Consider the following 13549-nt stretch of genomic DNA (forward strand, 5'->3'; position numbering starts at 1 on the left):
CCACTCAGTACCTTTGCTCCCTAAAACCAGAACAAGCCTCGTGGGGCCGTCTTCAGGAAATCAAACACCCATGCTTACACCAGGACCAGCAAAGGCCCCACCGCATAGGAACCGGGGAGCAGCTAGCTGTAAGACTGTGAGGCCCCATGTGAGTGAAGGGGAAAGAGCCGCGGCGCCCCGGCACCGTCCTCCTGCAGCCGTGCGAGGCCAGGCGGGGAGGGAGGCTGGGGTGCACCGAGACGGAGGGGGGGGGGTGACAAGGGCAGGGGAAGGAGGCCTCCAGCACGGCTGCGCTTCTCACTCACCCCATCAGTGACATCGCGGGGAGCAGCGTGTTCTGTGTCTTGCGAAACATTATTCTGTTTTGCAAAGTTTTGGTTAACTTAAAAAATGAAGCTGTCACAAGCAGAGTAACTTAATAGGAACAAGAGTCAGCCAAGTGATAAAACAACAAGGAATTTCCACAAAGGGAAAAACAAGAAAGGATTAGCTAAACAGACTGACCAGGAAAAGGCAGCTTTACATAAACACATACAGTTTATGTAAGTCACAAAGCCCAGCTTCCTTTAGGAAAGCAAAGGTGACAGACAGGAAAATCCCTCCAGCCACCATCAGCGTGGTCCTGCCTGTCCCAGAGCTCTGCCGCTAAGAGGACGTCCCACAGACAGGACGGACCGCCAGCGTCAGGTACAACCAGGAAGGCAGCAGGAGATTTTACAGGCAAACAAAAGCAGACGAATAAATTACTGTCAGCGCAGCGGAGACGGCCATCAGGACAGGAGTGCCACCGCCCTTCTCAGGAGGCAGCGAGGGAAACGGGCGCCCGCAGTCGCGTGTCTGGGGAAGCAAGGGTGCTCACGCAGCAAGGCCCGGGCACCACAGCCAACCTGGGGGACGCAGCAACTGCTAGGTGTGCACAAAACGCTCTGGTTCGCACCATTTTCAGAGCACGGCTCCTCTGACGGCCACTCCAGGAGCCCCCCCGGGGCTGAAAGCTGTGCCGTCTGGGCCACAGAGGCGGGGCTCTCTGCCTCCATGACTGATGTGGGCTACGCGGTCTCTAGTCATACACAGTACTAACATCACATAAAAGCCTGGTTATTTTACCTTTCCAAAATCCCAAGTGGAATTCTGCTCAGGAACAGAGACAGAAACGAGAACAGCCAACATAACACACTTTCTTCTCTCACGTGTTAAGATGTTCAGCGACATTTTAACGAGGATAAATAGGAACCACTAGGTGGTCAACACCAGAGATCAACTACACACGATGACCTGTCCTCTCCTACCCTGGACAGGACAGCACTTGCCCGACCAAGACAAACACACAACAAAAACCTGCCGAGAGCCGACCTCCACGGGCCTGACCCAGCGACCTTCTCTCCAAGACCAGGCTTGGAGATGGGACTGGGGACTGCGCCCGGTCTAACTCTCCGTTGCTTCAGCTTTCGGTGCTTCAGGCCTCTGATTAAAACCTCATGGGTGTGTTTCAAGATGACTGAAAACAGAGAAACTCCAATCTAAACAAGTGATTTAAACCGAAGGTCTGCTTGCACTTCTCCCAAGGCATTTGGACGGTTCCAGATAAAACCCACAGGGTGCTACTGTCCTCTCATTTCTGAGTCCAGGGACACGGGCTGTCCATCCCCCACGCACGGCAGACACCAGGTCACCACCAACAGCGACAGGCACGCACACAGCCGTTTCAAAGCGGGGAGCCCAGCTGGTCTTGAGAATAACTAGTATTATTGTCTTGACAGTAAATGAGCTCTATGTTCGCGGCTCCAGGTCATGTTTTACGAGAAAAGAAGATTCTCCAGACTCTCTTTCATAATTTTTCAAAGATTACAAACGTCTCTTTAACAGAAACTCTTCAAAAGGGCATGGAAATGTCAATCCTCAAAATCACCAGTAATCTCACTGGCTCTTAGGCAGCAAATCCCTCCCGAGAACCCCTTACAGGTGGGGCTCTGCCTTGTGCAGACCATTCACATCTGGTATGTTCAATGTGCCAGTTAACGCTTTTTGTCAGGGATTTTTAAAAAGGCTGGTGATTGGCATTTTGCAGTAAACTCCTTGAAAAAAAACCCCACCTATTCTAATCTACAGCTACTGCACAAAAAGGCCATCGACGGCACTCACTAAGTTCACAGACAATGCTAACGAGGGAGCAGAGTTTCATCTACAAAGCAAAAGGCTACGTAACACCCCACAAAGAAACAAACGTAGCCCAGAGCCCCACTGTGCAGGGGTCCACCTCCCTGAGGACGTCCGTGGCCAGCAGGGGCAACGCTGATGCGCACCACCTCCCTGCTCCCCACTCCTCCACTCGCGGCGCGAGGTCTGGTGGTCCACACGGCAAGTGGGCCTTACGTGAGAGCACGTGAGCACTTACCTGCCCATCCTGGCCCACGTGGTGGATCTGTAGATTGCCCTGCAGAATGGGTGAAAAGAGGAGAGATCAAGGACCAGAACAGCTTCCAGACACGAGACAGAGGCAGGGGTCTCCCATGCCATCTGTGAGTAACCAGCAAAACCACTCAGAGCAGTTCTACAAAAATCCAAGCCCTTGCAGCAGTTAAACACCCAAAACAAAATAAAAGCTGAGTTGACATATAGTATTTTTTCTTATAAAAACAAACCGAAGAAAACATTGTACCCACCCACCACCAACACTGACCCCAAATGAAAATGTCATTTTTCCAACAACTTTTATTTTGAAACAACTTTAGATGGCTGAGAAGAACCAAAAGTCACACGGAGAGGTCCTGTGTACTCATCACGCAGCACCCTGACGGGGACACTCAGGGTGCAGTGTCCCCACCAGGAAGGAGACAGGACACAAGACAATGAACCAGATCACAGGGCCACTAGGTCTCGCCAGGTGGAACTGCATTTTCATTTGTTTAAGAAAAAAATGACTGCTTTAGGTCTAGTAGGCTCTGCTAAAAATGTGTTTGCAGCTACCTTCATCTTGACAAAATATTTAATTTTTAAATGAACAAGGTAAAGTTTTAAGAGGACCAGCTGCATACTATAACTTATTACAAAGTAATCATTAATGGCATCAGCTATTTCTTCTAATTGACTGCATTCAATCTGTAATGGAAACAAATGCTGGATTACATAGACAAGAGAGATGCACTTATGAAATCTGAAAAAGGGCAAATTCATGAAATCCAAGAAATATTCAAATGATTTTTTAGCAAAAACAGTATGAAAGCAAATCTATATTGATTTTCCTTTAGAAGGCTACGGCAAATTACACGCCCCGCACAGCCTGCGGCCGTCAGGTGAAAGCACCTCCGTCCCAACGATACGGCCCAAGGTCCACGGCCCCCCCCAAACACAATACCCCCCCGAGGAAACAGGAGTCAGGTGGCCACTGCGGGACGCCCGTGCCATCTGGGAACTCGCAACGATCCACCTCGTACGACGATCGGCGTGCAGGGAGCCCGGGGACACGCAGCGGCGCGGAGACTCACCTCGCTGTCCTGCGTGATCTGCACCTGCTCCCCCTGCGGCACCTGAGCGATATGGAGGTGGCCCTGTGGGATCCGCAGCAAGAGAGCACACCAAGAAGCATCAGAAGAAAATCAAAGACACACGAAACAAGAAATGCTTTCTGAAACGGTGGTTCTGGATTACCTGCTGACATTTCCGGACAACTAAATCCTAAACAGTACAACAGAACGTGGGTCTGGTGTAAGCTTATTAAACAGCCTCTGGAAACCTAACTTTCAGTTTGTAGCACTAAGAAAACACTTTGCAATAATTTTTACAGAGGCAATGGGGCCTGGGAAAAATCTGTTAAATCTTCAAATGTTACTAAACAGGCAAACTTAATACTGTGAAGAACATTTGGAAAAGAAGGGAAACACCATACTATCAACTTGGAGGGACCAGAAACCTCCAGGAAGCGGCAGGGGGTCTCCTTGAGGTCTGGGGGTGCCAGAAGGCCATGCAGCCGTGTGTGATGGGTGGGAGGGGCTGCACATGGGTGTCTACACCGAACGTGGGTCAAGCAATGTATTTTAAATCAAAGAAACACAAAACTATTTGAACAGGTGGGTCAACACCGACAAAGAACCCAAAATGCGCTTGGGTTTGTGGAGGCAGGCAGACCACGCCTGTGAGTGTGAGCGTGGCTCAGCACTGCTGGAAAACGTGGAGCTACTTTCGTTTTACTCTGTGCAAACCATGTCAAAGTGACCTGTCCCGGAATTCCTTCCAAGACTTTCACCACTAAGACAAGAGTAACTGCCTCTGTGACTGTTAATGACACAGAAAACTAACCACTCACAAGTACTTGCCCTTCTAACCCTAACCCCTCGAAAAGCACTCATTAGCAACGTTCTAGAAGCCCGCCCTTTCCCAGGCAGCCCACCGAGCGCAACATCAGACTGGGTCCCCCTGAGGTTTGCAGGAGAATGCAGCGGGCTGGGACGGGAGGGGCCACAGAAGCCCAGGGGCGTGCTGAACACGTACAGCTCCCTAGCGACGTTCCTGTCCTCCTGCTCTCCCTGGCCGAGGGTCCAGGAAGGGTCTGGAGGAACTTCTCCCTGGGCCACGCCACGCAAGGCCGACTGCCGAGCTAAGAGCCTACACAAGTTTAGTGCACATCGCATCATCCAAAGGAAGTGCTACGCACTACCTAAGGCCACTCACTTTCTGGACTGACCCCAGAAGGAAATTAATTTTTCTTCCCTCAGTGGAAGGGTGCCCATGTTTCTGAACTGAGAAAATTATGTATGAGGCACCTACAATGTCTCCCAGGACAGGCAAAATCAGGGACAGTGGAATGGCCTGACCCTTAGATGGGACAGCGGCCACCAGGGCAGCACATGCGGGGGAGCCACAAGGGGCTGATGACACAGACACACCCCTGCGGGAACTGACCTCGTTTGTGAAATGCAAGAGCTGGCACCCCTGACTACTTGCACTTTAAAATGGCACGCCGACCCCACCCCGAGATACCACAGCATAACCCAGAAACTCAGCGGACGCTGGTCGTGGCCCCCCCCCATCGGCCATGCCCCAGCCCCAGCCTCCCCTCGCCTTTGTGGACACAGACTAACGAGAAGGGTACATACTACTTGGACCTGTCCGTCCTCTCCAATCTGGTGGATCTGGACCTGCTGGGCATTGGCCAGGGCGTAGTGCAGGGCCTGGGGCGGGGGCTGCGGCATCTCACTGGCGGGGGGTGGTGTGGTCATCACGGTCTCTGCGGGGAAGTACAGAAGGCCTTAGCAACCAGCCGGAGACAGACCAGACCAGCCATGTGCACGCCTCCGGGCTTCCTTCCCTCCCCAGCCCCACATTCCCAAAGAGAGGAAAGGAAATTGCTCCTTCCTAGATTCCAGTCGACAGGTCCCAATGGAGGAACCACGGCATTCTGTAGACATCATTAGCTCTAAGTGCTAGAGAATGGAGATTTCTGACCAGTGGACAGAAAGAGGCTCAAGGATTGACTATTCAGATACAGAGGATTCTCATCTATTTGTTAAAATGAAGTGGCTCAGGATTTATCAGCAAAAATAAAAAATAAGAATAAAGTTGATAATAGTCTGCTTTATACCAGCAGTAAATACTTGCTCATGGACAATGAAACTCACCAAAGGGGGAAAATGTCCCATCCACTTTTTTAAAGATACACTTCCAATAAAACCTCCTTTGTTTAATCCAAAATAAGACATTGTATTGATGTGTTGTATATTAATTTTAGTTGTAACAATATCTTAATAGAATTTTCTTAAACATGTAGAACATTACGGCCTCAGAAAAACATTCTAATCTTGTGTGTACAATTTTCTTTTCTTTTCTTTTAAGATTTTATTTATTTATTGACAGAGAGAGAGACAGCCAGTGAGAAAGGGAACACAAGCGGGGGAGAGGGAGAGGAAGAAGCAGGCTCCCAGCGGAGGAGCCTGATGTGGGGCTCGATCCCAGAACGCCGGGATCACGCCCTGAGACAAAGGCAGATGCTTAACGACTGCGCCACCCAAGCGCCCCTGTGTGTACAATTTTCTGCAGAGAATTATGGTGGACTGAGAGTAAGAAAACGTAAACATGCATCACAGCAGGATGAGACTTGGTGAGAAGTGGACTGTGAACTTGAATGGAAGGAGAAAAAAGAAAGATATAAAATGTCTGCTTACTCAACAAAAGCTTTTCGTGTGTTTTTTAAAAGCTTGATGGTGGGCATTAAATTGACATGACATATACATTCCACTGAATACGTCTGAAAAAGCAACACAGCATGTGAAAATGTTCACACTTGGATTATGTCAGAAATTACACCTCTTTCAATGATTCCCAAGTATAATGAAAAATGTTAGCTGCCAACATTTTAAAATGTCAACTTAGGGGCGCCTGGGTGGCACAGTCCTTAAGTGTCTGCCTTCAGCTCAGGGCGTGGTCCCGGCTTTGTGGGATCGAGCCCCACATCAGGCTCCTCTGCTATGAGCCTGCTTCTTCCTCTCCCACTCCCCCTGCTTGTGTTCCCTCTCTCGCTGGCTGTCTCTCTCTGTCAAATAAATAAATAAAATCTAAATAAATAAATAAATAAATAAATAAATAAATAAATAAATAAAATAAAATGTCAACTTAAAAATATACAAGGAAGAACACACATTTTCTAACCTCTTAAAGAGGGTATGTGACCAAAACATTTAAAGTCCACTCTGCTAGTTAATAAAAATTACACAAGTAAATAAGATTCCCAAATCATTCTGCTCCAGTTCTCAATGGTTCAAATACAGGAAGAATGACAGTCCCCAAGGTTCTAAAGACACTGTGGAAGACAGGACATGCGGGTATGAGGTCAATGGTTTCCAAAACTAAGCTTCAAATCACTGAATCTACCAATGAACCAATAGCTCCCTACAGTCACTCAATGTAAAGACCAGGTTAAATCCATGTCTCGTAATTTGTGCTCATATCAAAGTCTGGTGCAAAAAACTGTGTTGTTTCCTGGTCTGTGATCAAGAATGCTTCAGAGCCGACAGTGCTGACGCTGGCGAAGGTTCCAGACCACAGCGCCCCGCTGTCAGAGCGTGCATCAGAAAGGCGGGGCGCTCCAAGGGCCCCCCTCTGCTGGCCTGGCTCCTCTCCACATTGAGAGGAAAGGCAGCTGCACACACAGATGGGCTGGTTCTCTGCTATTGGGCACTGCACAGACAGCCCCGTGAGGCCTTTAACTCACTGACAAGGCCTGCAGGGCACGCACAGGGCTGCAGCATTAACAGTGAGAGGAAGGTGTCTTTTCCTCAAGCACACGTAAAGTCCACATGGTGCTGCCAGAGAGGAGAGTGCAACAGCACTGTTCTGATACGGTGATTTTGTGAACGTCCATGGGCACTAATAACTGCAGTCTGTGCTCACAGGGACAGTGGAGCCTGGGCTCAGAATTTCCTTTAGAGTATGTATTTCCAAGTTCTTTTTGTCTGCTGATAACTCAAAATTAAACAAGGCAGACCGAGCTGGAATCACAACCACTTCCAAACTCAGCCAGCAATCCAGGGATTTTACTGGGTTATTTCTGTCCCCGTCTCAGATTTGCCTTGGGAGGCTGGGAGGATGCACACGGAGCAAGGACCGACCACCAGAGGCCCTCTAGCTAACCACCTACTTTGCTTTATCTGATTTTAGTCAAGTATGCAGCACAAGAAAATCAGAAACAATGACAGCAACAGAAATTTCCAAAGCCATGTACTTTTTAGGGGCATCTGGGTGGCACAGTTGGTTAAGCATCCAACTCTTGGTTTCAGCTCATGTTACGATCTCAAGGTCCTGATCTCAGGGTCGAGGGATCAAGCCCCACACCAGGCTCTGTACTCAGCGTGGAGTCTGCTTAAGTTTCTCTCTCCATCTCCCTCCCTCTCCCCTCACCCCCACTCTTGCATGCTCTCTCTCTCCCAAATAAATAAATCATTTTTTAAAAAAGCCATTTATTTTTCTTTTAAGTTTGGTAAAAGAAAAAAACATGTTTTGTGTTTCTCTTGGAAGTTCGATTCCAGTGCTCAGCAGGAAGCCTCCGGCCGCCAGTGGACCGCACAGGAAGCAGCCCTAGTTGTGACTGGAGAGCAGGCGTGAGACTGGGTGTAGCAGTGCAGAAACATGGTCTGAGGCCTCCCTAGACAGACACCGGGGGCCACGGGAACGTAATTCTGCTCTTCGCCCTCCACACCCACGGCTGTGCTTGCCCGCCCGCCACACACCGGGGCACGGATACCGTGGCGGAGGTGGCAAGGTCCTCCTGCGGGACGACAAGGACAGCTGGCACCTGGGCACAGGTGTGGCGTGCCCCTGAGGAAGGAGCCGGGACGTGGGTGGGCCGCGAGGCATGCTGCCACGTCCTGCTGTTTGTCAGCGGACAGTCTGTTCCAAGCAACACATCCTGGGACCCCGGACCCACGTCCCCGCGGGCGAAGCCTGCCAGCAGACACGGGCACTGAACGCGCGCTCGCACGGGGGTACTCGCCAGCCCCAAGAGGCCAACGGCACCAGACAGTTACTCAAACCCAAAGCATCTTAGAAGAAATACCGACATGAGAAAACAAAGAAACTGAAGAAACTCAACTCCCGTTAAACGGAATTACTGTCATTCGGTTGAAAGAAACACTAGTAACTGGAAGAGAAATAAACAATTCCAAAAAAAAAAAAGCATAAAATGTCATAAAATCACCACCCACACAACAGAACTCTAACCTGAGTGGGAGGTAAAGAGCAGCCGAGTCTCCAAGCGGGCTGAGAAGCAGGGTCAGGGTTGGCCAGCCCCACAACCCAACCACCGATGGGACTCGACAGCTTCCACCCCCCGGGGTGGTCCGGGCCAGCTGGAGGGCGTCACTTGCTACTTGTTGGAAACACGGCGTTTCAGGCCACTGTCTGGATGAACTAAATCAGAATCGGAACTGAACACAATTCCCAAGGGCCACGCAGCCTCGCGAGCACCTCCAGAGACGGGCACACGCCGTGTCCACAGAGAAAGCTCCGTTCTGCCATTCCTCCTCCTGCATTCGGGACACGCACGGAGAACCAACCATGGGTCCAGCTCTGTGCTCGGCCACATGGACCCCAGGGTGAGGATGATAATCCCTGTCCCGCTGAAGCCCACCTCCCTGAACCCACGGTGCTGATGCCCGTCCCGTCAGGGCCCGCAGCGGCCATCTACTTCTTCATGGAGTGACCGCTTCGGCGCATCCCACACCGGCTGCCTCCCTGAGTTCCTGAGACAGAATGGCTAATCGCAACAGAAAGGCCTCGATTCCTCCCTAGGAGATTCTTCAGCACAGCCGCTCACAAGAGCACGGCTTTGGGGCACAACATGTGTGGCCACCTCCCATCTTCAGGAATTGCTGGCAAGTTACTCCCAAAATGACCGGAGGAAAGCCGCTTCCTGAGGTCGCCTCACAAAGACAAAACCCTGCAAGGATTTCCAGTGACCCAGTCACCACCGTGCTCTGGAATAGGAGCTCCCGCCGGCACTGCCCACGCTGTCCTGGGACCCGGACCCCAGCCCCAGTCAGGGCCTCAGGCTGCCAAAGCAGCCACTGCAGAGACTTCGTGTTTAATGTTTTTGTTAAAATACTGTGAGATGTGCTGGGTGAAAAGCAATACTAGAATCACACTGTCGTTCCTAGTGAACACTTTCCTAGGGAAGCAGTCCTCCAACAATGCCTGAGAGGAAAATCCAGAACGCCCCCAATCTCTTGCGGGTGCATCACTAAAGCTACACTCAGCACTGCAGTAATGAGCACCCCAATTCCGCAGACCCCTGCCTTCGTCTGCACCCCACACAAACCCCAGCACTCGGCTCAAGGACCAGGCGGGAGGGGAACACAGAACAGCCGATCACCTGCAGCCGCCACCGTTCTGACCCAGCTCCTCCACCTGCTTCGAAACCCAAGCAGCCTCAGGATAACGCCCAGGCCCTGCTCTCCAAAGGAGGGCCCCCCCGGCCCCCCAGTGGCGGCCCTGAGGTAACTCACCCCACAGGGGGTGCACAGAACGGGGCATCCGGTCACGACGCTCTGACCCGCCGGCTCACTCTGGATGGCTCCCCCTCAACCCCCGAGTCCCAAGGTGTGAAGCATTCTGTGCCGCCAGACAACGCATACCTGAAGCGCTGTATGACGACGAGGACGGCGTTCTCCTTGAGAAGCTCTTGACGGCCAGGCTCTGGCCTCGCTGTTTCCGCCGCCAGGCTGTCCGACACTTGGAGTCGATGCTCTGCTTGATGCGGTACCAGTCAGACTCGGTGATTCCAAACTTATAGAAGAGGTGACCTGAAAGCACACCCGTATTAAAGGACATGAGACGCAGGCCTCCGCTTGCATGCTGGCTGGGTGGGAGCAACTGAGCACAGACACATGACGGGCCGGAGAGCCTCCCCGACAGGTGCACCCACGATGTTCTAAACTCTTCCCATTTATTTCGCTTTCATGCAGCTGACTGGTCCACACGGTGATGAGCTGGGTGCTGGGCCCCCACAAGCCTCCAGGATGCCCGCACTCCACTCTGTCCGCTCGCACTTCACACAGGGCACGTTACGTCCTGAACGCGGAGAACAGAAGTAGGGCCCACAACTCGTATCGGAGCCCCGTTTCCAAGCACCGGCTCACCTCCGCCTGGGCCTCCGTGCCTGCAGCTGTCCCCCACTCTCCCAAGTCTTTGCTGGGACACAACCTCAGCGACCCTGCCCTTCACCAGCCTGTCGGACCCCGAGTCCCTCCCACCGGCAAGCCCCACGCCAGCTCTCTAGCATCTCGGAGAACCGATATAGTTACTGTGTGGTGTGCCAGGAGCCCACACACCCAGGCACACAGCAGACACTCCAGCACCAGCCGACTAAACAGTGGTCACGATTCATCCGAAGACATTCTCCCGTCCCTGCCCGAGTCAGAGGCCGGACTCCGTGACGGCACCAGGAGGAAAACTCCCGAAGGGCACGTTATTCTTCATTCCCGAGAGCCCTGCCCACCCTGTGGGCCAGCACCTCCTCCGCTCCAGTGCTGGCCAGACGTGCACGCGGCCTTGCCGTGGGGCATCTCGCTGGTGCCCACGTGTGTTCACTACTTCCACAACACAGCTCCCAGGACAGGCCACTCGGCACCCAGAGACCCGCCCCCCCCCCCCCATCAACAAGGAAATCTGGGATCAGGGAGCCCACTGAGGACTGGGTGGCAGATGGAGACCCTCACTAGACACTTCACCTCTTCTCTGGGCCAAGTCAACAGAAAGCCCCAGTCACAAGCACCGGGATGGCAAGAAACACTCGTCAGCGTGGTGACCTCTTCTCGAGCTGGCTTGTGAAACTTCACTGATTAAGGGGAAAATAAACGGATGGAATGCAAAACGTTAGCAGTAAGAAAACGGAGCTCAACAACATCCTGTTTGACTGCTAGGAAAGCTGAGTGTACACCATGCTGAGAGTGAACCGATCCCTAAAGCCTCCTCCCACCGAGACACCACACGGAGATAATCACCAGAGGGGGTGCTTGTTTTTCTAAATTCTCTCCAAGTATCAAGTTTCTCCTCTCTTGGAAAGACACTTCTTGGCTTTCTGAGTATGTGCTTAAGACCAATCTGACTCTAGATAGAACGACCAAAATTTCTGTGGCCCAGATCAGAAGGAACTGCGTCCAGGAGCAGGATTTACAGAATCAGAAAGAAAAACAATCCAAGGTCATTTCTGCAGCACTTTGTAATCCTCGTGCACAAAAGGAAACACACATATGAAGTGGCCAATCCTTTGCTTTCTGATTTTCAGGTCCTCTCTAGAATAACCACAGATCAGTAACCAATATTTACTTAGTGGGGGCCACGTGCCACGTAAGGCTTTGAGTGCAGGGCTGACTCAGAATGTTCTGGGCCAGTTACCAACTTTGGGGACAGGAGCCGAGGGCGGCAGTGCTCTCCAAGACAAGAGGAGAAACGGTGCTCACGGGCCTGAGAAGGCCCTCCAGGGATGTGCATCAATGAGGAGGAACGTTTTAGCCTGTCCTCCTGTCCTCACACCTTCACACTCAGGAAGAAGCCTTCCCAAGGCCTCTAGGGATTAATGACACGGTGTGAAATTTTAAAAACTTGTTAGGAACAGAAATGAATGTCTACAACACACACAGGTGTATAAACCTGAGAAATAAGCAAAAACATTAATATTTAAATTTAACTGTAGAAACCAATCTGACAGTTCAAAACCTGGCTTATATCCTTTGAAGAAAAAACACACATTCATATGGTTACACACTGTCCATTTCTAAATTCTCCTAAGACCTCATGTTACATATTCCTTCCAACAGCAATGCCACCTGCTGGCTGCCAGGACACCTCTCCCCCACCCCCCTGCATCTCCCCCCGCACCCCCCGCGGAGAGAGCCCAGTGGGAGGAAGGCGCACACACCCCTCACTCCCACCCCCCGCCGCAGTACACAACATTCGGGCTTCAGCTCTGCCATCCTGAGCTTGTCAAGGAGGCAGCCTGGGGGCCTGTGACCCTCTGGGCCCTGAAACTGCTGCTTTTTCTGACTCCCAAAAGCGCACTCGTCTTTCCTGACAGAACCGAGCAACCTCAGCTTAATGACCATGGAGGAGAAATCTTAATGAGGGGTAGAAAACTTACTTTGAACTTAACTGTTTTTTCACACTGTTGAAGCACTTTCTCTCTTCTGTTATATGATGCTTCCAAGAAAACCTCATGAAATAAGAATGCCAATCCCCTAGCTTCAGTTCCCGTCCAGTTATCAGTTAGGAGTGAGAAACGATCCTAAAATCCAGGCTTCCCGGCACTCACCCAAGCAGAGCAACAGTGGCCACATAAACCCCACGGCACCTCCCTCCCCCCTCTGCCCTGCACGGCACCCGCCTGGCCCGGGCACGCGCAGGAGACCTGGCACCTCTGCTCTCCTGACCTCCCTCCACTAGGCTGCACCCCGCCTGTCCCGTGCAGGAGCAAAGCCACCTGAAGGCTGCTCCCAGTGCACTGCCCCAGCACACGGGGTCCCCAGGCAGCTGTGGGGTTCGGGTCAGCTGCATAGTGAGCCACTTGCCCCTCAACATCCTGGAGGACAGTGCTCGCCAGGCAAGCCCCTCAGCTGCCCCTCCAAGCCTGCTCCTGCTGTTTCCCAGGCAAGCCACCTGCCCCCCGCCCCCACCAAAGATCTGAAGCTGCATCACCGTTCACCGCCTTCCCACTTCCCGGAACGCCCATGCTGACACTGGTGGTTTGAACTGTAAGACCAGACTCCCAGCTGTGCAACACTGAGCCCCACAGACGGGCTGAGACTCACTGTGGGAAACAGGAACAGGGATGGTAATCTCACGTCCTTGGTGGGTGGCATGGGGCTTATCATACACAGAGGAATGAAAACACTATCACTGTTAACGTAATCTCAAGTTCAAGGACAAAGAAAAGCAGAAAACTGAGTGCCAGAAATATATTTCCTAAACTAAGCTTGATAGTGACTGACCCAGACAAACAACACAAATCTTTACCCCCGAGCAAGGGCGAGCAGCTAGTTGTCTCCACATACTGTGTGCGTCTGGT

At 51.8% G+C, this 13549-nt stretch overlaps 1 protein-coding gene across 11 annotated transcripts in view; it reads right to left on the bottom strand.

Annotated features, from left to right (window-relative positions):
* Positions 1–13549, bottom strand: part of BANP (BTG3 associated nuclear protein) — a 134209-nt gene that overhangs the window by 51982 nt on the left and 68678 nt on the right. For 7 of the 11 annotated variants that reach the window (XM_087870383.1, XM_087870386.1, XM_045772809.2 and 4 more), the window contains 4 exons: positions 10122–10289; positions 5094–5224; positions 3486–3557; positions 2396–2434 (listed from right to left, as the gene is read on the bottom strand). In XM_087870383.1, the coding sequence (XP_087726509.1) occupies positions 2396–2434; positions 3486–3557; positions 5094–5224; positions 10122–10289 (410 nt within the window). The remainder of the gene's footprint in view (positions 1–2395; positions 2435–3485; positions 3558–5093; positions 5225–10121; positions 10290–13549) is intronic. The other 4 variants (XM_045772810.2, XM_045772807.2, XM_087870385.1 and 1 more) reach the window with 1 other exon arrangement.

The sequence above is a fragment of the Ursus americanus genome, chromosome 21, assembly GCF_024610735.1.
Source record: "Ursus americanus isolate L20-20 chromosome 21, mUrsAme1.1.p, whole genome shotgun sequence".
In the NCBI taxonomy this organism is placed as follows: domain Eukaryota; kingdom Metazoa; phylum Chordata; class Mammalia; order Carnivora; family Ursidae; genus Ursus; species Ursus americanus.